The sequence below is a fragment of the Doryrhamphus excisus genome, chromosome 21 (assembly GCF_030265055.1).
Source record: "Doryrhamphus excisus isolate RoL2022-K1 chromosome 21, RoL_Dexc_1.0, whole genome shotgun sequence".
In the NCBI taxonomy this organism is placed as follows: Eukaryota; Metazoa; Chordata; class Actinopteri; order Syngnathiformes; family Syngnathidae; genus Doryrhamphus; species Doryrhamphus excisus.
This window is the reverse complement of record NC_080486.1, coordinates 12,769,027-12,793,478: the sequence shown is the minus strand read 5'-3', so window position 1 is coordinate 12,793,478 and position 24,452 is coordinate 12,769,027. Positions and strand designations below refer to the sequence as shown.

General features: G+C 51.6%; 2 protein-coding genes across 2 annotated transcripts; one reads left to right on the top strand and one right to left on the bottom strand.

Moving 5' to 3' along the window:
• The first annotated feature begins 52 nt into the window (after positions 1-52).
• On the top strand, positions 53-2,527 carry LOC131108850 (caveolae-associated protein 4a-like). The gene is made up of 2 exons (XM_058060245.1): positions 53-562; positions 1,540-2,527. Exons 1-2 carry the CDS (start codon positions 212-214, stop codon positions 2,065-2,067), a joined length of 879 nt encoding a protein of 292 aa, XP_057916228.1. The 5' UTR covers positions 53-211; the 3' UTR covers positions 2,068-2,527.
• A 274-nt stretch (positions 2,528-2,801) lies between these two features.
• Positions 2,802-24,175, bottom strand: LOC131109154 (dynein axonemal heavy chain 5-like). Its single transcript, XM_058060819.1, has 96 exons — positions 24,113-24,175; positions 23,734-23,788; positions 23,452-23,681; positions 23,294-23,380; positions 23,157-23,225; positions 23,002-23,073; positions 22,831-22,932; positions 22,483-22,669; positions 22,251-22,416; positions 22,089-22,182; positions 21,925-22,023; positions 21,674-21,855; positions 21,473-21,592; positions 21,304-21,409; positions 21,119-21,214; positions 20,956-21,051; positions 20,723-20,896; positions 20,555-20,644; positions 20,337-20,492; positions 20,110-20,249; positions 19,843-19,994; positions 19,562-19,769; positions 19,408-19,495; positions 19,225-19,348; positions 19,014-19,156; positions 18,841-18,933; positions 18,677-18,780; positions 18,384-18,480; positions 18,234-18,314; positions 17,857-18,111; positions 17,634-17,783; positions 17,424-17,542; positions 17,214-17,350; positions 16,983-17,145; positions 16,753-16,864; positions 16,567-16,692; positions 16,311-16,510; positions 16,097-16,250; positions 15,920-16,030; positions 15,686-15,841; positions 15,489-15,617; positions 15,207-15,422; positions 14,993-15,139; positions 14,748-14,920; positions 14,607-14,677; positions 14,427-14,534; positions 14,178-14,365; positions 13,907-14,101; positions 13,690-13,824; positions 13,549-13,606; positions 13,347-13,478; positions 13,068-13,285; positions 12,851-12,985; positions 12,501-12,767; positions 12,297-12,431; positions 12,129-12,230; positions 11,883-12,050; positions 11,594-11,800; positions 11,420-11,512; positions 11,120-11,356; positions 10,987-11,052; positions 10,769-10,909; positions 10,578-10,709; positions 10,399-10,509; positions 10,168-10,322; positions 9,976-10,097; positions 9,661-9,890; positions 9,437-9,595; positions 9,205-9,361; positions 8,983-9,128; positions 8,780-8,914; positions 8,605-8,706; positions 8,408-8,521; positions 8,166-8,333; positions 7,980-8,084; positions 7,792-7,905; positions 7,534-7,710; positions 7,263-7,457; positions 7,032-7,187; positions 6,776-6,958; positions 6,522-6,692; positions 6,196-6,447; positions 6,002-6,128; positions 5,818-5,939; positions 5,598-5,747; positions 5,358-5,522; positions 5,066-5,283; positions 4,947-5,002; positions 4,751-4,872; positions 4,528-4,678; positions 4,256-4,455; positions 3,998-4,186; positions 3,804-3,936; positions 3,525-3,733; positions 3,241-3,462; positions 2,802-3,167 (listed from the first exon to the last, which is right to left on the bottom strand). The coding sequence occupies exons 1-96, from the start codon at positions 24,173-24,175 to the stop codon at positions 2,940-2,942; spliced, it is 13,854 nt and encodes a 4,617-aa protein (XP_057916802.1). The 3' UTR covers positions 2,802-2,939.
• Positions 24,176-24,452: the final 277 nt, after the last annotated feature.

Genomic DNA, 24,452 nt, shown 5'->3' with positions numbered 1-24,452 from the left:
ACACCTGCCCGCCCTCGCTGTCCTTTTACACCCATGATCCCACCCACTCTGCCAGCGGTGGGTGGAGTTTGCTGATCCATGTGCCCACTTTGGGGTGGGCCTCCCACTGTAGAGGTCCGCTCACTCCTCTCTCGTCTCCCTGATCCTTCTTCCCACACTCTCTCTCCGTCGTTTGTCCTCGCGGGTCAAGCCGGCTCCAACGCATACCAACATGGCCGACAAAGCACTGGGCGGCGATGACTCTGGAAGCATCGTGGCGCTGTTGGAGCGTGTGGCGGGCCTCATGGACAGCGTGCAGGTGACCCAGCAGCGCATGGAAGAGCGTCAGCTGGAGCTGGAGAGCACAGTGAAGAGCATCCAGGCCAACGTGCTCAAGCTGACCATGGAGCACGCGGCCAGCAGCAGCACGGTGGAGAGGCTCCTGGAGAAGACCCGCAAGGTCAGCAGACACATCAAGGACGTGCGGGTCCGTGTGGAGAACCAGAATCTTCGCGTGAAGAAGGTGGAGGCCACCCAGGGAGACCTCCTGGCCAAGAACAAGTTCAGGGTGGTTATCTATCAGGTAGGTTCCTCCTTTGGACACAAGCTCAAATTGCGTGGAGGCCGTGGTTCTCCTTTCGGAAGCATCCAGATGATCCCGCACGATTTGCGATCATCTGATGTGTCTACATTACATTGGTCACCATGACGACGTCATCATGGCAAATCTTAAGTCCCACTAGACTTTTCCCTCCAGTCATTCTTGGAGGGATGATGTCATAGATAAGCTCCTCTAACCAAGTGACAGAACCAGCTGAACCCAGACAGAACAGGTTATTCTCAGTCCATTTAGTGGTCGGCCACTCTCTGGTCAGGTCCAGAGAAGAGGGGGGGCATGACATAATGACCTTTAACCCTGCTGAATAATTTAAATCCTAAAAGGTTATTTGGATGATGCTAGCATACTAGCCGGAAGTATTAATAGTTCACAAAAAGGCGATATGTGCTCATGACTGGTTAGCTTAGCATCAGTTCCATCACTGAGAGGGCCAGCAAGTGGAGCAAAGTTCTATCACGCCACATGAACAAGGGATTCACTTGCACTTCGGGTCCAATGAAACCTGATCGCCCTGCGTCGTGGCTGCTAGTCGATATGTTTAGCTTCCTGCAGCCCAGTGCTGAGCTTCACTAACAGCTGCTGAACTTTATTTAGGGAGGTGGGATCAAGACGCGCACGCCACTCTGACATCCTCGCCACCAAGCCCTTTTTCTCTCGCACATGAGGTCTTGTCCAAATGGCTGTGTTCTAACGTTGTTCTGCTAGCACACTTGACCTTTGTGTGTTCATGGGGGGTGCGACCATTTGTCCATCCATCCAAGTCCATCCATTATCAGGGTCACGGTGTATGTTGGAGGCTATCCCAGCTGATTTCGGGCAAGAGGTGGCCTACACCTGGGATTGGTCGCCAGCCAATCTAGAAAATGGGATGCTCGTGCTAACATGCTCGCCAGGTTAACAAAGGACCTTGGCTCACAACTTCCGCCTTTTTTGTTTCTCAGGGTGACCAAGAGGTGAGGGCCGTCACGCCAGGCAATGAGCCAGCCGAACAAGGTGCTGACGGCGAGGACGAGTCCAACAAGTTTGAGCTCCCACCCGACTCGGACGAGGAGTACATGGTGGTGGAGGAGGCGGACTCGACAGCGGCCGGGCGCATGAAGAAGACTGGCCTAACGCGCATCGAGAGCTTCAAGGCCACCTTCTCCAAGGAGAACATGAGCAAGACTCGCGAGAACCTCGGCACTAAGGTCAACAAGCTGGGTGAGCGCATTGTGACGGCCGAAAGACGTGAGAAGATTCGGCAGTCGGGCGAGAAGCTGAAGCAGACCATCACCAAGAGCGTCCCGGCCAAGCTCAACCTGAAAAAGGAGAGGACTGTGGCCGAGGGCCAGGAAGGGGCTGAGGGCGCCGAGGGAGGCGCACCTGTCCCACCCCCAAAGGGCCGTCGAAACACCCCAGATGCCACTAAGGCAGAAGGTGGGGCAGAGGAGTCCGAGGTTCCTGTGTACGACATGAAGCAGCTGTCGTAGCAAGGAGGCAAAGAGCGAGGAAGGAGGACGCACGAGGGAGACGAAGGACTCATCTGATTGAAAGATGCGAGCGGCAGGCAGAACGTTTGAGATCCAAAATGATCCGGTGAGAGTTTCAAGACAGTCTTGATCGAATCAGCAACTGTGCTGACTTTGACAAGAACACTATTGTTTTTACGCCGCCGCTGGCTGTGCATGTCGATGGCTCGGACCCGCTGGAGGAAAACAACACGGGGAGGGGGTCCGTTTGTGTACTGCGATGAAAGCGAAAGTGAGGATGAATAAATTGGACCTGCAGGCAACAAATCAGGCTTTTTGTTGATGTGTGATCACAACTTCTTGGATGCGCTCTGTTAGCATTAGCATGGAGCTAAAGGCTGCTTAATAATAAAAGCAATATATAAATCAACTGAAATGACAATGATGTGACTGACTTGAATTTCATTTAACACGTGTGCCTTCAAATACATAATTGTTCTTTGATGAATCAACTGTTTTTTAATGTACTTAATAAAATAAAAGTTGATCATCTACAAATTCACCGACTTGCTACTAATTATGATGATTAAACATTTTGATTCAAAAAAACAAAACTCAATGGAAGGTCTAAGGCATCCATTTCACTCTTTGCCAATTATTTTTAACTACTTTTGAAAAGTACTGTAAATTTTTCCGCTGATGCTTTAATTTAATTCTACAATATTTTTGTTGTTCAGTGACGTTTGCCATAATGCACACCAGCAGGGGGCAGTAGCCGCCCTGACTCGCTGTGCCTTTGTAATGGTATTACAAGATGACACACAGGACTAAATGATTACAAAAAGTTACTTCCTCTCCTTCGACCGACGTCCGTGCTCTGTCAGTGGCCGGGGTCATTTGCAGTCGCAGAGCAGGGCAGCGCCGCGCAGCGTCCAGTGCTCAGGCGGCTGCACGCTCCTCAGCTGAAGCGAGAAGATGAAGTTGAGGTCAGTGCGGCGAGGCTTCTTGTAGAGTGGACACGAATACAAGCAGACCCCGCCGCCCGGCTGATGGCTGCCGTCAGCCACGTTGGCCGAGTTTAAGGCGTACACGTGTACCACGGGGAGCGGAGTAAAGAGGACCTAATGGCAGCAGAGAGGCTCATGGGAGTTAATGTGCTTGTTTCTTGTTACCTTAGCGATGAAGCGCACTCACCTTGGGTGGGGCTTCAGTGAGTTTGGCGCCACGTCGGTCCCATCCAGCCCCTTCCAAGAAGAGGCCATAAATATAGACTCCACCCACATTCTCAGGGGGAGGAGCCGACACATCCTCTCTCATCAGCTTGGTGACATCGTTACTAAGGGTGACGGTATCCAAGGCCCAACCCCTGGACAAGTTGGAACGTGTTGTCTCTTGGCGCATGGCGGTCAAGAAGCCCTTCCAATATCAACAACCAATCAGGATCCATACTTTGGCGTCCATCATCGTACTGGACTCACCTGTGGGTTGAAGAAGCCCGTGAGCCAGAACTGCTGGGGTCGCCCAACCCCAATCCAGCTGGCAAGCTGCTGGTTCCTCTCCAGAAGCTCGCTGAACCAGAAACCCAGAGAGGCTGACGCCCAGCTGAGCCGCTGCCACGCGCTGGGAATGCGAGCGTCGAACATGCAGTCCAGAGCATCACGTAGGTCCTCAGACATAATGATGGTGCCTGCGATAAAAGGGGGCGGGACCTAATGTTACGCTGTGTGTGTGATGATGCATGTGTGTGCGTGGCTGACCGTCAATGGCCAGCTGGAGGTCAGTGAGTGTGCTCCGGACGCTGCTGATGACTCGTTGCATGCGGTCTACTTCCTGTCGGAGGAAGATGTTCATGGGCTGGAAAGGACCCATCTTCTGAAGCTGACTTTTGACCTTCAAACGTAGCCTCATCAGCATCATCATGTGACAAACAGGAAAACCAATCAACTCTTACCTCATGTGACACGTAGTCGAGCGGCAGTTTGTCCAGCATCTCATTGGCTAACCTCTGCACGCTGACCTCCCGCGTCTCCCCAGCCCCGCCCCCTGCATCTTTGGGTTGGATGCTGATGATGTTGCTGAGCGTCTCATTGGCCAGCTTGTTCTGGTAGGTGATGTCAGCATTGGGATGGAGTCCAAACACCTGCACACAGAAAAGTGCGTCACAGAAGACTTAAAACGTCCATCTCAGGTGAAGTGGGTGTGTCCAGACCTCAGGTGAGTCAACCAAGGGGAGGGCCTCGATGTGCTGCAAGACCTCCTGCACCGTCTTGGCCTTGGCGGGGATACCATAGCCTCGGTAGAAGCAGAATGTGTCATCAAACGTGTTCTCGCCAAACCAGACCCGAGTGAAGGTGTTCAGTAGACGTTTGTCCAGGTCATCTGTCACACGGCCGCCATATTGGACCTCACCTGAAGGCAACATGAACACAAGTCAGGTGGGTGTGGATGTGTGTGGGCGACAGTGGGCTGCCAATGTCTCACCCAACATGTAACGCAGGCAGCTCCAGTTGACACCTCTCTTGGCATTCAGCTCGTCAAGGTGGTTCTGGACAAACTGCACGCTGGATGTGAAGTCGGCCTGGTTGAACTCGTAGGGAATGTTCCAGCCCAGGGGACCAAACTTCCGACGCTCCTGACATTGGTGTTTCAAGGTCAAAGTCAGGCACACTGTGACTGTGGCGAGACAAAATGAGACAAGACTTACCTGCACTGTGGTGTGCAGGAAGGCAACAGCATACAGCAGGGGGCGCCACTGAGGCAGGCTGCTGATCTCTAACTGGTCTTGAGTGACGCCACTGAAGGTCCTCTTCAGACCCGCCTTCATGCCTGATCAGGAATCATAAGGGAACGTGAAAAAAACTGAAAGATGTGTTTGTGTTCTTCAATGAGGATGTTCTTACCAAGAGGAGGCTCGTTGGTGAACTTGATGGATGACTGAAGGAAACTGATAGGGAACCTAAACAAAGACAAAGACCACCAGAACAGGCACTCGGCTTGACGGTCCACACCGGCATCTCACCTCGGGTGTACGTCTGTCGTCAGCCAGAGCCTAAAGTCCCCGTGGACGTTTTCTGCTGTTGCCAAGGTGACTGTCTCCAGCAGCTCGTCCAGAAAGTCCAATCCCAGGTGGCAGTTCTGGAGGAGGAGCCACCCACCGTCCATCATGCTGTTTGACAACAGCCTGCGAGCATGGACCTCCTGGCCCTGCCCCATGGAGATGGGACGACATGGTACCCCCTGTAGGTCCATCAAGAAATGATTTAAAGTGTGAAGACTTAGGAGCAAGAGTAATTAGTAATAATGTTGACCACCTTCTGCTTGGCCAGTCTCTCAATGTTCTCTGTTGGGTCGGAACCCATCGAGAGAAGACAAACCATCGGTGTCCTGTTGTCACTCTCTGCCAACATGGCGTCCAGGTCCAGAACCACACATTCGGCATACTGCTGACCCATAGACTGGGCGATGTAGCGCCGTGCCTGCAGAAGCATGAAAGAAAAATCATCATGACAGAGCACTGGTACGCAGTTTGGACCAAGTGATTCATAGCAGACCTGAGCAATGGTTCGGTCCGGGCACCAGCTGCGGATAAGAAGAAGTTTCTGGAAAGAATCAATTTTCTGTTCGTAGCCATCAGGCAACATGGCGTCCTCTGGGGCCGGGTTGTCAAACCACGTCTTCCAGGCCCTCTCGTTCTGGCTCACCTGGAACACCACAGACTTACAGGAAGTGTTTGGCTTTGGCCTGCTGCAAACCCCCGCTGATGGATCGTACCTGGGTCAGGATATTGGAGAAAGCAGAGTGGCTGGACAGCTGGACAAGGTTGAGCCAGGTCTGATCTAGGATCCACCGGCGTGGTTTTGGTTCCACAGAGTTGAGGTCCAAAGAGGCACCCCCTGAAGAAAGCAACCACTGGAATGTAACCTCGCTAAAGAATGGAGGAAGAGGATGTTCTAACCTTTGACGAAGGTCAGAACATCAGAGTGCATGATGTTCTTGGCCTGCAGGTCGACCTTCAGTGCCAACAACAAGGTGAAGAGGAGCTTATGTTCCTCATAGAGCCCTCGAGCTGTGTAACAGTGTACCTGTGGGTGGGACCAACACTTTTTTATGCAAATTTCAGGTTCACGTGAGAGGGTGTGTGAAGGTCACCTGGAAGGTGAGGAAACTGATGACGTTGCTGATGCGCTTGGAGGTGACCTGTGACTTGGCAGAGAGGCACATGGATGAGTCAAAGAGCCCAAGGAACTGACGCAAAGATGTCTGGTACATGATGTTGACCAGGGACATCTCCACAATCAGGAAGTACAGGATGCTCCCCCTAGTGGCCACGGGTCGGTACTCCTCCCTGGCCTGGTTGATCTTGACTTCTGTATCCGCAGCGATGGACAGCTTCTCACTCACCTGGAAGACAAGATATTGATATATCCCCCTAGCATCATGTGATCACCACCATCACTTCGTGTTACAGTTCGTACCTCCTGAGCGGTTGTTTTGGTGACCCTGAGCACCTCGATCAGAGACTCGTCCTCCACGAGAGAGCCCTGAGTGCTGGTCAGCCTGAAGAGCAAACTGTCTTCCAGATCTTGCATCTTCCTCTTGTTGGACGTCACTTCTTCTAGGAGCTGGAGACGCTCCGCTTCCAGCTCCTGGCGGGACCACAGCAAGCAGGAGATAACATTTCAGTGAAGACATACAATGATAGAAGATGTTGAGTTGCTTCAGGTCCCACTTGTTTTTCCAGAAGAATGACGCGTCCCAGTAGTTGATCCTCCAGACCTCTCTGTGTGACAGTGAAGTCCACCACCGACGTCCTGGCGCTGACTTCTGGGCTGTAGGCAGGGTTGGCCAGTTTTGTGGTGATGTAGAGGGTGAAGCCCTTCATCACGTCCACCTCTTTGTCACCGAGCTTCACCTGCAAGAGGACATTGGATTGACAAAATTTTACAAATTGAGTTTTTGGATTTCATGTCGCTGACGTACGGTACCTTGTAAGTGGATCCAGACTTGATATAGTTTTTGTCTAGGATATTGTCCAGGACGGGGTCCAGCTCCTCACCAACATCCTCCAGCAGTAGGGGGCGCCCCAGAGACAAAGTGTCCTCCAGGTGGGAGCGGAAGTATTTGTGGTTTAAAGACGTCACCTGAGAAAGGTGAGAAATGCATTTATGAGCATGAAGGAATGCTTTAACTTCATTTACAACGTCCCTCGTCTTCACCTGCAGGTTCTGAGCTTGCTCTTTGTTCTGAATCCATGCCTTCCCTTGACCTTGAGGATCTATCAGCAGCGGGTAGCGGGCAGCCTTGGTTACCACGATACCATTCTGGATGGACAGGTCATCGCTGGGGAGACCTTGAAGGTTCCATTCGCTCACTGTGGTGTTGTCCACCAGAAGACAAATCACATTCACATCCTGGGGGTAGATTAAGAACCAATCTTTTGTTATCTGAGGAGGCGGAGCATACGGCGGACCAGACGTCTGATCTTACTGGGCTGAAGGGGATGAGCTTGTCATTCAGTTCCTTTTTCCACAGCTCCAGCAGCAGGCTACGGTACTCCTGGTTGAAGGGTCCCGCATAGGACAGGAAGCCAGAGGCCAACAGGACATCCCCGACCAGCCGTGTGATCTGCGTCTGAAAGCCGGCACTGCTGGCAGTCCAGCGTACCTGAAAGACACCGACCGGAAAATGAAGGGAAAGATCCTCGGCAAGAAGAAACACGGGAAAACAGGACCAATGCTCGATTACCTTTTCTCCTCCAAGGCCGTCAATGAGTGCCGTTGCGTTGGCCATCTTACGACGACACGCAGATGCATCATCTTCCAGGTTCTGCTTTTCCATCATGGCGGCATCATAGAGTGCCTATAGTCCGGTTCGATTACCAAGATAAGAGTTATCACTGTGCAATTTTGAATTGACGGATGTCACATGGTTACCTGCACAGCATCCAGCTGCTGCTGTTTTGCATCCAGCTGCTCCTGAGCTTGAGCCAACTCAGTCTGAGCCACCAGGAGGCGGGCCTCCTGTAGCGCCAGGTTAGCCTGTTAGCATGCGCACACAAAGACATCATTACATAAGCGTTTCCTGTACCTTTCTCCCGGCAGGTGCTGAACCGCATGTACCTTCAGAGGAAGGACCTCCTTGTTGATGGAGAAGAAGTCCACCATCGCCTGCGTCCATGAGCATAGTCCAGCCACGTTGCCGCAGATCCTCTTGGCTGACTCCAGGTTGTAGTCATCCATTTCCAGGTAAGGCGCCAGCAGCTCCACTACTTCCTCTGTGATGGAGTCCTGCATAAAGACAGCGACATAATTCATATTTATGTAGGCGTAGACTAGGCTCTTGGCGTGATGGTGGGTGTGACCTTGCTGAAGTTGAGCAGCATGCTGAGGAAAGAGGAGTTCTGCATCAGCTTCATGGCCTCGGTCCAGGACGGACGAGGGCAAGGGCGCTCAGCATCAGCAACGACCGTGTCCACCTGAACTCGAGTGATGCCAAGATGTACAAGGTCAGTCTTGAGTTTGAGTGCAGCTTGGAGGTCAACGTGTGAATGCCGGCCACCTTCCGCTGGAAGAGCAGCAGCACGGCATCCATGATCCTCATGATAAGATGCGGTGGCTTCTGAAGTTTCCTCACTGTGGCAATGTCTGCTGGCTTGATCGTCTGTGGACACAACAAGACTGGTAGAAGCTTCTAAGGCCTAAAGTGTCTAAAGGTAGCTCAAAGCGGGTCACACCTGCAATGCTGCCTCAGCTGCCGCCAGCGACGGCTTCGCCGCTTCCAGTTTGGACTCTGCTGCACTTTTATCAACTTCAATCTCATTGACGATAAGCTGAGCTTTGTCCTTTACCTTCTGCACCTGCTGCTTGACCTGGAACACAGGAGCATCCACTGACAATCCACCAAAATGAGAGTGAAGACGACTTTTCCAAGTCAGACCTTCTCAGCAGCCTGAGCTTTGGCAGTGACCTCCTGCAAGACCTCATCTGCCTTCTGGGAGGCGACAGCGAGTTCCTGCTCCTTCACCTGCAGCTGTTCGGACAGCTGAGACACCGACTGCTCCGCCTCCACCAGCTTGGATAGACCTACAACAACAAAGAATCAAGCATTTTGACATACACCATGCTCACATTTAGGTGGAAGCCCTGGCCGGCAGTCTACCCGTCTTCATGCGCTCGGCCAGCGTGCTGACATGCGCCACCTTCTCAGCGTAGACCACCTTGTAGCCACGAATAAAGGACAGGTAGGATTTGGGTGTCACAAATGTCTGACGGCGGTAACGCTCAAAATATTCAGCGCATTTCTCAGCCACCGAATCCTGAGGAGAGAGAGAGAGAGGTCTTATGATCAGCGTGTTCTCTACTTTCAAATGACTTTGGATACTGTGGACTACCTGAAAGGCTCCCATGGTGACCACCACACCACGCTTCACTTCTTCAGAGCAGTGCAGGTCCTGGTACTGAGACAGGAAGTGATGCGATACAGCCACCAGGGCGTCCCGTGGCCAGCGCTGGAACCAGTCCACGGTGCAGCCCGATATCAGGCCTGGGAACTGAGCAGGTCACAGCTCATGCGGCGTATAATCCCATTTGTGGCATATTCCACACAATGACTCACCTTCAAGGCTCGAGTCCGAAACCTTTCCCCCACGGGGGAGAAGCAGAGGACGACGTGCAGGTTGCTGCGCACGCGAGACAGGAAGAATTCATAGAGGTTCTCCGGGGTCGGAGGTCGACGAGGCTGCTGTTGCTTCATGACAGGAATGAGTCCCTGAATTATTTCATCCAGCTCGTCTCGAGCAAACAGGTTAGACACTTCGCCACTGGCCAGGACGTTGTTCATGTACTCTGAGGAAAACAGGAAGTGTGTCATCACTGCTCATTAGGACACCTCTGTTAGAAAGCAGACTGGCTGTGCATCCAGGTTCTGTACCCAGGAAGGCTTCATCCTTGATGTCGTTGTCAGTGAAGAGGAAAGTGACTCCTTTTCCCTCCTGGCCCGCAAGCCGGTAGAGAACCTTCAGATCCTCCAGCAGGTTGGTGCTACTGTACGACCTGCACTCCACATGCACACAGAAGTAGCGTTAATTATCTCAACAGGTGCCAGTAACATGTAACATGTTACCTCGTCAGCATGATCCGAAAGGTTTGGTAGCCTGCAATGAATGACGCCAGCCGAGTCAGGCTTTGCTTGCCTGAACCACCGACACCCACCAGAAGGGCGTTCCCCTGGGGTGTCCGCAGGATCCGAGAGATGCGCATCAGGTGGATCATTGCATCCTGAAATGGGAGACAGCAGCTGTTGTGAAGCACATCAATACAGCCACCAACTACATTGCCATGACAACAGGCTGACATTGAAGAAGACCAGGTCCATGGCGCCGCCCCTCATGGCCTCATTGTACTGCTGCTGAAACACGCACAGGCGCTCCGCCAGAGCATCCAGCGATGAGATTGGCTCATACACCTGTCAATGATACACGCTTGATAAACAATCAAGAGTGATCCCTGTGTCTTGACAACAGGTGAGTTCACCTTTGGAGCTTCCAAGACGGAATCCTCCGGCTCGTCTCCCGTTGCCTCAGGAGTATCGCGCATGAAGTCCACAAAGCTGCTGTTCCACTGAGCGTCCTCAGTCAGAGCTTTTCCATGATCCTCTACTGTAATCTGATTGTGTACACGGACACAATAAGAAATTGTTACCAGTATAACACACACACACACACCTTTGCCAGGAGGTCGTTGAAGGTTTGTGTGTCGCTGTAGTCTGTGAAGCGGTCAGCAAGCACTCGGCTACATTCGTGGTGAAAGAGCGCCGCAAGGAGTTCCACACTATTACAAACATCCGACGTGATGGCGAGGATGCCCTGAAACACAATGATACACGTGAACATTCATACTGCCCGCAGCTGCATTCTCTCCGAGGGGCCCAGCGTTTGTTTACCTGCCAGATTCTGCTCAGGTCCCGCAGGTTGAAGATGTAATGGAATTTGGCAGGAGACGGCAACATCTGCACGAACATCACTGTATTACTTCCAGGAATATAAGTATCAAGTGGAGACAAGACAAGCCCTGACCTTGGCCTTCACTGCCTGCCACACCCGTCTGCTGGTGGGCACGAGGGCGGCGGCGAGGTCACACACGGGGGCGAGGAATTGCCTTTCTAGGCAGAAGTAACCCTGAGCCATGGTCCCGAACACCTTGTCAATGGACGAGTTGGAGGGCAGTGTGCAGTTGAAGATGGAGAAATGACGCTTCAGGCGCTGCGGGACGTCATTACGGCCGCCACCTGGGTGGATCATAGCCGCCACCAGCTGGCAAAGAAGATTAGATTACTCTGTCCTAAAAAGTTTTGAAAAGTACCTGCCTGAGCTTACCTGAACATCAACAACAGAAAGGAACTCTCCTGGGCGGTCCAAACTGTAGAAACCTGCCTGCTCCATCAGCTGACGCACAATCTCATTGGTTATCTGGGCGGACGGGCAGGAAGAAGACTTCAAGCACAGAAGGACCTAATAAGTCAATTTTTGTGCTAAACAAACAGAGCAGACCTGGTCTCCCCACTCATTGATAACGGGCATGTTGATGTCATCAATGAAGACAGTCATTCGCCGGCCAGCAGGTGGCCCGTAGGTCGCACCCATTCGCTTATCAATGAAGCTCTCAATGGTCCTCTGGAACATGTTGGGAGATGTAGCAGACGAGAAGTTCAGTGTCTTGGTGAGGTGGATCTCTTGGTTGAGCTTGCTGGTGTAGCCCTGTAGGGGGAGCCAGACAAGATTACTTCCCAGTTCATGTAAGCTAGGGTAAGCTAACCCTGATTGCTAATGCTACGCTCACTTTAATCATGACTGTCTTGGCTGTGCCTTGCTCGCCAATCAGCAAGACTGCTTTCTGCTGCTTCATGATTGTTTGCATCAGGAATTCCGTCCTCACATTGTCTACATTAGGAACCAGAATGGATGAGTAGTTTGGAACGTGGTCTTTGGGGTAGATGTACTCGGGGACCTGGATCAGGAAGAAGATGGCATTGCTATGTCACCTGGTTAGCGTTATTGTCAGAGAGGAGTGTATCCATGCACAGACCTTGGTGGACCAGTGTTCCCATTGTCCCTGCTCAACCACAGTGAACTCAAAGATGGTCTGCTCGTCCTGAGTGTGTGGCAGGTCCAGAGACCAGCTGTGGTTCTTCATCTAGGAGGTTTAATTTGTAATTTGTAACGATGGCTGACTGAAGAAATTAACCTCACAAACCTTCATGAAGTCCTCAATCTTGGCCCTGTCATCCAGCTCCAGCAGCGCTCCCAGAGACCACATGATAGCAAACACAAACAGTCGACCCACATTCCCACGGCAACTCTGTTTCTCCTCTGCAGTGGAGAGAAGACCCTGAAATCCATGTGGAAAAAATATTTTAGCTTACGTTGCCATCTGTTATGTTGTGCGATTGCGTCTCACCTGAAGAAGGTCGATTGTCTGCCTGATGTACATACACTCCAGCACTGCCATCTTTGGAGTCACAGCAGTGGACACAAAATCCAACAACTCCTGGTAGCAGGTGTCAAAGCAGACTTTGAGGGCATCAGCTTGCTCTTCCGGTACCTTCTGCAACCAAGCCTGCAAGATGGGCCTCCAGCTCAGCACCGACGAGCTCATGAACACCATCCCGTTGCGGGACACCGTAGCCGGCGAGGCGTTGTCAATGTTGTGTGGCTCAAAGACAATCTAGAGGCACCAAGACATGATGACTCAGTAACAGCATCACGGACGTTCGCTTCTTGTCTGCACAGGAAGTAGTGTCAGCCCACCTTGCAGCAGGGTGCCATGGGGATTCGATCTCCATTAGCCAGGGTTAGAGTTTTATTGTCATCAAGAACGGAGTTGAGGTTCTCGATCCAGATGGCGTCCACCGGTCCATCCAGCACGATCCAGATATGTTCTCCCTGACACATGCAGTTAGTTAGCAATACCAAGCAGCAAGTTAGCAATACCGCCAACGCTGTCCTTTTAAGAGCTTCATCCAACCTTTTTGGCCTTTAAAGTTTTGCGCCACAAAGTGGAAAAGATGCCATCAGTCCAGTCATTGGTGGTGACGTCCAGCGTGCCGAACATCTGCGAGGCTGTGATGGCTTTGGGGTTCATCCTCATCTCTCGGTGTGGTGCGCCACAGTCCGACATGGCTTTCATCAGAGTGTGGATGCAGGTCGTCTTCCCGGCGCCGCTCGGACCCAATGTCATCATTCCTGCACGAGCCCGCCAATAAGCAACTATTGACATATCAATGTTCTGACCTCAACAAGGTACCGTGTCGGACACGTTGTGTCTCGTAGAGCTGGACTAGCTTGAGGATCCAAGGAGGATGGGGGATCAGCCCGTTAAGTTGAGACTGTTTCTGGATGGATGACTCCAGGTCAGGATAGCCGGCTTTATCCAGAACTAGGAAAGGAGACACATGGAATGTGGGTCATGTTCGTCTAATCAGGAACTTGTTCAAGGTTTGACAGACCGATGCCAGGGAAGAGATCGTTGATCAGACTTGTGAAGAGAGGCTCATCCTCGTCCACCTAAGGACACAGACTAATAACATCTGCCTGACTTTGACTAATGGCTCATCGCTACAAGGTACTATCTTGCATGTGTGACACACCAGTTTAGAGAGGTTCATATCTCTTAGGACCCTCATGACCACAGTCTTCTCTGGTTCGGATGGATTGGACCGCTTGACGGAGCCCAGCGTCCTCAAAACTGACAAAATGTTCCTCAGGCCGAAATCATAATGGACCTGGCGTCACGGCAACAAGAAAGCAACTGAAACGACTGATAAAACATTGACAGTTGTTATGTCATCATTTTTGTCTTCTGACCTGTTTGGACAGCTGCTCCTCACACAGCTTGTAGAGGGTGTAAAACTTGCGACTCAGGACTTGGTTGTCTCGGAACCCAGCACTGGCCAGTTTTACTCTCATGATAATAGCTCGGTCTGGAACCATCATGGCAACCGTACGGAACTGGATCTTGAGGTTCTCTGGCAGCTCTTGACGACCGGCATAACCAGGGTTCTGGAGAATACAAAGCATACAGGTGATCACAGGCAAATCACAGCAGTAAGATCTGATGTTGTCTTAAGTCTATTACCATGGTGAGGAAGATGCCAAACTCAGGGTCCATGCTGACCACGTCTCCATCAGTGAAGACAAACTGCATCTTCTTGTTCTTCTTACACTGCAGGACGATGTAGATCTGCTGGGCAGCGACTGAGAGCACCGGCAGCTCAATGCGGTTAAACTCATCAAAGCAGCCCCAGGCCCCAGACTGGGCCAGACCTGCATAAGTGACCACATGTTCTAGTTGCTTCAAGCTTGATCACCTGACTCTCTTGCTCACCTTTGTAGATGCGGCCAAGTCCTCTGTAATCCATCTGGTCAGAACAGTTGAAAACCACCACGTATTTCCCCAGACAGCGGCCCATGTCTTTGGTGGTCTCCGTCTTTCCTGGAGGCAAAAGATGCAGTGAAAGTAACGATTTCTGACAAGAATCTAAGCTGCTACCAAAGTCTGCATCACCTGTTCCTGCGGGACCAGCCGGAGCCCCGCCCATACTCATGCCAAGGGCCTGGGACAGAGTGATGTAACACCTGGACAGATGTGCAGACAGCTTCACTTGACTGGACCAGAAGGTGTCCTCTGGTCATGGCTCATGTGTACCTGTCGGTGAGCGGTGTGATCACCAGTCGGTCCGTGCATCCCAGGTACTCATTGCAGTAGGTGAACTCCACATCTGTGATCTGGATCACACACTTGTCAGCTTCCTCCAGGAAATAGAACCTCGACTGCTTCTGCCACTCAAAGTCTGACGCAGACCGCACGTTGAGATGGACCTGATGGAAGAGATGGAGATGATGTTGGCCCTCTGTCGAATCGCACTGTGAGTTTTTCATCTTTGTTCCCACCAGCTCATCAAAGATGTCCCTCTGGTGGACGTGAATGGTTATGAGCGTCTCATACTTGGTCCTCTCATTCCTGCTCAGATCCCGGGTGGTCATGTCGATCAACTCATTGAGAAGGTCCAGGAACTTCTGATTGGTTGTCTGCATGATCTACCAAACAATCGAGGAACAGTGAGGAGCTGTTCACTTACCCCTTACCTTCAAAATAAAAGCCCACCTTCCTGTCTGACTTGCTGAGGATTAGCGCCTCTTCCGCGTCTCTGGTCCAGATCATCTGGATTCCCAGCAAGCCTACCTGAGCAGGAAATGTGGACTGGAACTCCACAAGCGTTAGACCAGGCTCACCTGTAGCCTGGTAGGCTCGGCGAATGATGGAGTGAAGGGTCTGCTGCACAAAGGCCAGGAGCTGGCCCAGCCAGACCTCCACGTTGCCCTGAAAAACAGAACCAAAAAGTAAAGTTTGGTGTCCTCTGGTTTATTCAGCCGTTCTGCATCTAACCTGTGCCAAAACACTTTGGCTCAGCTCCACGGTTTCACCCTCTTGAGACTGAAAACTGACAATCTGGTCATATGCCTTCTCGCTGAATACGACTCTGTTGACATTGTCGAACAGACTTAGCAGGTGAGGCTGACAGGATGAAATGATGAGCATGAGTTAATTAAAACACATTAGTGGATCAGCACCAACTGTGTTACCTGGATGCTGTGTGAGTCTGACGCCTGGCCCAGGATCTCCAGCAGGACGGGGTCAGACACAAAGAAGAAGCGCGGAAACACCAAACGTTTTTTCTCCAGGTAACCAGACAGAGACTTCTGACAGAGCTCCAGCTGCTCCAGCAGGTGAGGAAGCAACTGGAGACCAGAAGACGACCAGATGGTTCAAGAACAATGTGAGGTGCAAATTTAAGTGTACAGGCTCTGCATCTTTACCTGGCTCAGGGTCTCATCTCCGACGCAACACTGGACCACGTTAGGCAACTCGTGGGCTCGCTGCATGATCCTCTGCCACGACTTGTCTATGTTCTGGAAGCGTTTGGCCTCCTAATGTTGAAGACATTAGTTAGCTTAGCAATTAGCATACTGCAACTTGGTCACTTGGTAATCTACTTGAGGCAGCTGCTTTGCAATATCGCCCCCCACAAACACGGCCTCCAGGTAAATCCACAGGTTCTGGACGGACAACCACTTCTCAATGATTTCTGAGGTGTTGGACAGCTTCTGGACCCAAAGCTGGATTGTTGGCTTGAAGGGAACGTTGTACCTGCAGGGTGCAGAACAAAATGTGCTCCGTTCTGCTGGTGTTAGGGTTTGGGTTAGGTACCTGTTGCTGAGCAGTGAAGTCAGAACCATCAGACTGTCCTCCATCATGGAGATCTTCTCAGCGGTGTCGGCTCCTCTGAGCAGCAGTTCCCCTCTCGTCCTGAAGGGGGCAAAGCTGAGCGTTTGCCCTCCCCACTCGGCTATCACGTCCTTCAGTTTGGCATCAATGTCGCGCTCCTTCACAGCACCGATGCACACGTCCTGACAAAAATAGTTGACATTATTTGAACAAAGGTTTTTACGTGCGGTCTTACTACCTCAATGTCTTCCTTGTATGTCAATAGTGGAGCAGCCAAGATGTTTTGGAGAGAGGAGTCAGAGTCCACGTGGAAACTGTGACCTGTCAGCTCACTGAGTCGAGTCCAGTGTCTGGGCAGCATGGCCTGCAGAATACACCAAACGTTGGACTCTACCTCTCGCTGTTTTTGTTCAATCAACCTTACCTTATCGGCCATCATGGCGAGCAGAGGACACATCTCTGTGAAGTCGTCAATGGTTTTCTTCAGGTCTTTGAAGGCCTGCCAATCCTTCAGCGCCTTTGGAAGCTTCCGGATCCTGAACACTCGGAACAAGAGGACAAGAAGGTCAGTTAATATTGTTGCTCCTTCATTAGCAGCCCAAATTGAAGTCTTGAAGTGTATGGATGCCATCATCTGCTCTTAAAGGTCATAACCGGTTCTGGAAGTCCTGCAGCTCGTTGTTAATCTGCTCAATATTAAGGTCAGCCCACAGGAGGTCATGGTAGTTGGCCACGCTGACGATGACAGCGTTGTAAAGACTGTAGAGTTTGGAAAGCATCGTCAATTCCCTCCTGATCCTCTGCAGCTCAGGATACTCTGTAGAATCAGGACCAAATCTCAGAGGATGGGAAGGACATGGGCGTCAGCTCGAAGATGAAATCTACCAGTCACTGGAAGTCCAAAGAGCTCCTCCCCTCCGGAGCACGAGGTGAATTTCCTCCAGATCTGATCAAACTCAGCCTGGAAGCTCTGCAAACGGTCGTTGGCCTCAATTGGAGCCACGCCCTCCACACCAGGACCCCTGGGAGACACTTCATGATGTTAGACCTCTGCCCAAAGCTGGAGGACAGCAAGGATTTGGACCGAGAATATACCGATGGTTGTACTCAACACAGAAGGTCTGAATGTGGTTGTGAAGATTTTGCACTTCTACCAGCAGGTCAGCTTTCATGCTGGGTTGAATCTTTACTAAAGTGTTCTGGTTCTGGACCACCTGGAACCATAAAACCCACACACAACTTCATTGGCTTGAAAACACACAGTGTGGAACATTTGATGGTGGGGGAAAAAGCATGCCATCTCACCAGGACATTGAGGTTCTTCCAAGCGTACATGAGCCCGTCCACACGTTCTGCATTCCCATCCTTGAAAAGCAGATCATGTTTGTTGAGAAGCGTGAAGGACTCCTCCAGCGGGCCAATGGTGGCATCAATGTGAACCTCTGCCTCTCGGAGCTGGAGCAAGAGGAGGAGGAGGGGGAGGTGAAGCAGCAAAGACAAAGTGTGTGAAGTGATGATGCCGTCTGACCTCCCTGAGGGCTGCCATCGCTCCTCTGACATCATCAAGGTCTGTGATTGGACGCTGAAGACGCTTCATTAGCCCATCCACAAACGCCCAAACATCCTCCATGTTGGCAGAGGCCTGGCGGTTGAGTGCGGTGCCAAAAGCCCGTTTCCAGATATGACACTCCTGAGAGAGCGCCATCTTCAGGTCCTCGGTGTGGAAGAGGATGGAACCCACCATGTAGAACGGGGGGAGCTCCGAAATCTGCACCGCCAGCCTCTGTGTGGACAGCAACGCATCATGCTGCAAACATGCTCACTCGCATAGCGTGTCGTTCTTGTGATGGCTCACGCAGCTTGATAGCTCATTAAGATACTTAGCATGCTGAGGTGCGGACTCACCGAGTAGAAAGAGATCTGACAGCTGAACTCTGTCAGTGAGGGCTCGGACCGCAGGAAGGTCTGCACTTCCTCCTCTGGGTCCTGAACACACATCTCTCTGTTAGTCACGTCGCAGAGACAAGGGTGGAGGGCAAAGAGGACAAAGGTGACCTGGTGCCACAGCGTGGAGAAGTCAGTGAGGGCATTGAGCATGTCAACAGTGGCGGACTTGAAGGAGGAGACGATGGTGTTGAGCTGCATCACCAACCTGCTCACAACATCATGAAGTCATTCAACCATCCATCCAGGGTTATGGGTGAGCTGGAGCCTATCCCAGCTGACAGCGTGAAAAGGCGCTGTACGCCCAGGACTGGTCACCAGTCAATCACAGGACACAAACACACTCGCTCTCCTGACATGCAAAGAACCACTCGGCCTAACGATGCAGTCCACATTCCACATGCCTGCTGACATCTTTGTGTTCGGCTAGCTGGCGGTCCAAAGGTTTGAGCATCGGCGGCTTCACCGGAACGTCTTCTCTGGAGTCTCGCATGGCCGCTTGCTCCACCTAAACAGCAGAGCATGATTGTCTGTCGCCATGATTGACTAACAGACGTGAAGCATTTACCTGCTGTTGTTTGTAGTGCAGGTGACAGTACGTCCACAACGGGATGTCCTTGGCCACCAGCAGGATGGTGCTCACCAGCTTGTTGATGATACTCTGGACCATTCCACAACATGACTTGACCAGGTGGCCAAAGCATTGATTGGAGCGTTTATTTTGAGTTGACTTTCACTTACCTGGATGTTGTCCAGGCTCGGTTCAAGGATGATGTTCGGAATGGCGAGCTGGACTGAGGCCTTGAAGAGAGGCGTGGCATCGGATTGGCCGGTTTTAAGGACACCAAGCCTCCTCTTCAGGGCATCCAGGCAGGACGTGACGGCTGGGACAAGAAGGACAAATTAGGATGGAGGACAGGAAGAAGGCGGGAAGTGTACAAGAGTGGCTGACCATTGACCAGAGCTTCAGTGTTGAGATGGCAAAGTTGACCAATCAGGTTGTAAAAACAACAAGGGAGACAAGTCAGGCAGCGAGTCTTCTGTTTGGAATCTGGATGAAGACACTGAAATGATCCCTGCGGAGGAGACAAGTCATAAATGTGGAAGTGTGTGTGTGCGTGCGTGCGTGCACTACCTCCAGGTTAATAGTGTCCGCTGGCCTCATCTTCTTCTTCAGCTCCTCAATCATCTCAAACACAAACGTCTCCACCTGTTGGCTTTGCCTGATAAAACACACACAAACCGTAGGCGGTCCTGATTTGATTGACAGTAGAGTTGTCAGAGCTTACCTGTCCAGCGTAGCGGCGGCAAAGTGGAGCGAGACGTCTGCCTCCAACAGGAAGTTCTCAGGTGACATCGGTGAGTCCTCCGGCAGGACCAGCAGGCAACAGGAAGACATGGCGTCCAGGAGGCGCCCGATCCGGCACTCTAACATATCCTCAGCTGCTTTGGCGGCCTGATCCAGCTCAGCCAGAGCCATGTACACACCTTCTATGACTGAACAGGAAGAGGCATGTTTGATCACAACATGGCCGCTCATCACACTGTGATCCAGTCCTTGCCGTCCTACATGTGTCGGTATGCAGGGCAGCCCAGGATAGGGTGGTGAGTCCGGGTGAGAGGGACGCCTCCACCCGCCCAACAAAGGGCTGCATCAGTGGGCGAAGCAAAGGTGGGATACGGCCAAGCACCTGGCTGTAATCCTGCAGCAGGTCCTGCAGACTGGACGTGGTCCAACAGGACAGGATTAGTTGTGATTGCCTCTGCTAGTCAAGCAGGTAGACAGAACCGCACCCAAAAGACGAGGGAATAAATCATCATAGAAAAGTGTTCTTACCGACGATACAGAGCTTTGATTTCTGCTTCCCTGGAGGTCATCTTTACAACAGCGTTTGGCACAACAACCCCAAATTTGGTCATCCAACGAGCATCCTGTAGCACCTCCAAAACCACATGGTCCAGGTTCACCAAAAGCTCCTGGAGAAGAAGGTCCACAAAAATATCAAACCACACGCTTCATAATCAAGTACCGCTTGGTGTCATCAAATCATCAGCACACATCACGTTCACCTTCTCATGTCTGACCAGCAGGGCGGCGTTCAGGAAGTGTGGTGCTTGCTGGGCAGCCCGAGTCCACGTCTGCACGTGCACAAGCTCGTACTGCAACAGCGCCACGGCCATCTTGTTATAGTTCCGGATCACCTTGGTCATCTCTGGTCCCTGAAGACAACATTATGATGAGATGTCGGTAGAGATGTTGATAAGTGTTCATGACATCATACCTTGAGGACGTCCAGCTTCTTCTTCAGGACTAACATGGGAGACTCAACCTTCCTGAAGAGCTGACGACACCATAAGATCCGAGCTGCCAGCTGAGAGACAAACAGACCCAGATGTTACATCTTCTCTCTGTGTGCCGTGATTTGATTGGACGGCCAGACTCCAGGTACCGGTGGCAAGTTGCGTCCGGCAGGTGGTCTGTCCCGCTGTCTCTGGTATGTCTTCTTCAGCACCTCCAGCTCGCGTCCATAACGCTGCAGCAGGAGCAGGTAGTTCTGCTTCAGGTCCAGATGAGCCATCGGACCCGCCTCGAAGGCAGCCATCAGTGCCAGGATCTGGTCCATCTGCAAGGCAAACGCCAATGGTAGGATCTTAAAGGCTTTAATGATGATGTGGAACTCACAGGCAGAGACTGATGGAACCAGAAGTCCAACAGACCCTGAAGGTCCAGGAACAAGTCCTTGACTTGCTTCTGGAAGTCCACGTGGTCGCTGTCAAACTGAGGAGAACATCACCATCATGAGGGCATTTACGTTGATTCTTTGTTGTCGTCTTTCTTTGTTCACCTCTAACTTGCGGTGGTCCAGGATGTCATAGGTTCTGGACATGGTGCTGGACAGGATGTTCTGGTAGCGAGTGTAGATTGGCTCCACGCCGTCCACCTACACACGGTACATTCAATGAGGTGACCAGATGATTTGCAGCAAGTCATGTTTAAAAAGGTGGGTGGAGTCAACTCCTGCAAGTTGACCTTGATGCGCTGCAGCGTCGCCAGATGTTCCAGGCTGGATGCCATGTCAGCGATCTTCTCCAGGCGCCGGGAGAAGGCCTCAAACTTCCCAAAGATGTAGTTCTCGCTGCAAACAAAGATGGCGGCCATTTTCTCCACATCATCAACGTTAAATGAAGGAATGAGCTACCTGAAGTCAAACTGTCTGCTTTTTGGCTTCGCTTGCAGTTTGTCTCGAACGGCGTGGAAGCTGCTCTGGTACGCCGCCTTCAGACGCCAACACTCTGAGATACGCTCAAGCAGGATGGGCCTTAACATTCACACCCCCACCATTTTTACTCACAGAGGTTGTGACAGGACACGCCCCCTTTGGTTGCATCCGACCGCATACCTGCTGAGGTCCCAAATGTGGGCAGTGCCCTGTGACAGGTATCTCCTGCAGGCGCTGATCATGTGATTGGTGACCTTGAGGAGCAGCGACGTCATCCTGTCTGAGGTGTTATAGTAGCCAGAAACCGAATGGATCATACTGACGGCGCCCATCAGGGCAGGAACGTGCTCCAACATCTGAGCCTGGATGAGATGCATGGAAACATCAACCATGTTGACAAGCAGTTAAAAATTCTACTGGTTTGTTTTAACCGGTGAGCTCTTCTGCAGCTGCTTGAAGAACTTCTGCAGCGTGTGGAGAAACTTCACGTTGTCTTTGGCCTCGTTGGCAACCACCGTGATGCTGGCATCCTTAACCATGAGCACAAAGTCAGCACAGTCAGCTCACTGCAGTTAACAACTTCACGGAGACCCACCAGCTCCCTCCACGCTTGTAACGTTCTGGACTTGGCCACCTGCAGAACCCCCAGAGTCCTTTTCACCGGAGGACGCTTCAGGTCCTCCACCAGACTGACATACAGACACATGTGAACATTCTGCATGTTCAACGAGCAGCATGCTGGACTCCGTGAAAAGACCTGCTGAAGGTGATCATGCGTGTCTTCCAGTGATCCAACTCTGCTGAAGGTCCAACGTCATCTGCCTCCTTCCTCATCTGCTCGTTCTCTGTCAGCAGCCACCTGATCTGATTGGCCCACGCTGAGACCATGCCCTCCAGCTTCTCCACCAGCTCACCGTCGTTGGCTGAAGAACAGTACCTTATCACGGTGCCTGAAGGTTGATGTGGGTCTGGGACGTTGACCTTCTTACCTGCTGCTGTGTAGTCTGCTGGGCTGCTGAGCTGGCCAATGATGACGGGAACTTGGAGTGGCTGCAGATGGAACATCTTGGCCACGTTGACTTGCAACGAGTCCAGGTGACTGACAAAGTCATCCAGTGAGGACAGGAAGTCATGGACGTGAGGACAAGCCATGCCGTCCTGCACGGAGCCCCACGTCTGAGGACAAATGAGGGTTTGTTTTTGTGACTACTTTACTGTGGGTAATAACAAACGTCTGTGGTTACTTCACGGTCCATAATAAACATCTGTGGTTACTTCACGGTCCGTAATAAAAGTAAGACATTGCTTGGGACATTTGGGTGTCCTCCCCTTGTCACCTGTGGCGCCCTAAGTGCCGGTAACATCACGTTGGACATCAGCATTTCCAGACTGTTCAGGATGTTCCCGTCGCTGCTGTCCAACATGCCAAAGTTGACCTCCTGCAAGGAAGCAGAGCTTGTTGACAAAGTGGACTGCTTTAAAATGCCAAGACGAGACGCGCTAATGACCTGGTGAACATTGGCGGTGCTGATGGCCTTCTTGGTTGTCCTCAGGAAGAAGAGACACTTGCCTTCTAATGGCTAACAGTAAAAATGAATAAAGTTATTATCACCATACAAAAAAGCAATGGGATGTAACTGAGGAGGTGGCAGGAAGTTTATACCTCAGCACTTCCTGTGGTGAGGAAAAGTTTCCTCATAGCCACAGATGAGGGATGAGCAGAGGACACGTCCTGGAGGGCAAGCGGAATCAAAAAGCTGCTTCAGAGATGACGTTTGAACAACAGAGAGATATGAAAACACTCGGGAGGACCTGTTGTACATTCTGATAGAAGAAAATCAACTTCCTGGATCCATTTGCAGCAAAGAAGTCTTGGATGAGGTTGAACTGTTATTAAAGAAACCACTTCAATGATGATGTCGTCAACAGAATGCGACAGGCAGGCAGCGTGTGAGGACCTTGTCATCTGACACAAGCGCGTCCTCCACCTCCTGCTGGTCCAGACGTACGCCATCCATCAGCCTGATGATGAGGTACTGGTGTCGATGGTCCAGCGAGGCCCGCCGCTCGTCCCTCAAGGCTTTGACCCGCTTGGCCCGCTCTCGTCTCTCCTCATTGGACAGCAAGGTTGCCCTCTTAGCAGACACCCGCACAGCACAGGTCAGGTTTTTAGTTTGAGCAGCGCCCCCTTGTGGCCAAGCTCGTGTTTACTCACAGAGATGCTTGGGGGCGGGGCAGACACTTGATGGACACCTGAAGGGTTCTGGACTCCAGTTCTTCGGTGTCCTCTGCCGTCTGTCAGAGGAGAAAATCACTGAGAAGACAATCTTAATCCTAAACATCTTCTACACGATAGTAGAACTGCACAACATGTTCTATGTTCAAATATATTAAAAATGTGGAGAGCAATGATTGACAGCTAGTCCACACTTACAGTGTCGGCCTTTTCCAAAGTGCACAGCATGAATAAATCTTTCAGTCCACAAGGGGGCGCTCAACTACACCAAGAAGCTTTCATTTAAATGCTTTTTTTTATTTTTAAACCATAATCATCTGTGCTTCCTTTTCTTCCCGAAGTCAACACAAGCACTTCCTGTCCAAATCAATCAAAATGCTTACCTCTGTGGAGCCCATGCTGGAGCCTTTTGTCTCCTCCTGCCTCCTCCTCTTGATGGAGCCCATTAGGACTTGGGCTCAACCCTGGTGGAGGCTGGACCTCCTGTCCTGATGGACCGAGGTCGTCCAACCCTGAAAGATCTGCTTCTTCTGCCATCTGAAAACCAAAACACATATGAGACGTGATTCAGGTCAAATGCAAAGTTGTGAGGAAGATCTCACATTGGACATTTGCGCTGCTGCAGTCCCAGTCCTGGAAGTAGAGCAGGTCCAGTTTGCAGGTCACAACCAGGAAGTCTGCAAAGACTAACTAGACGGTTGCCATGGCAACACTGGCACAAAG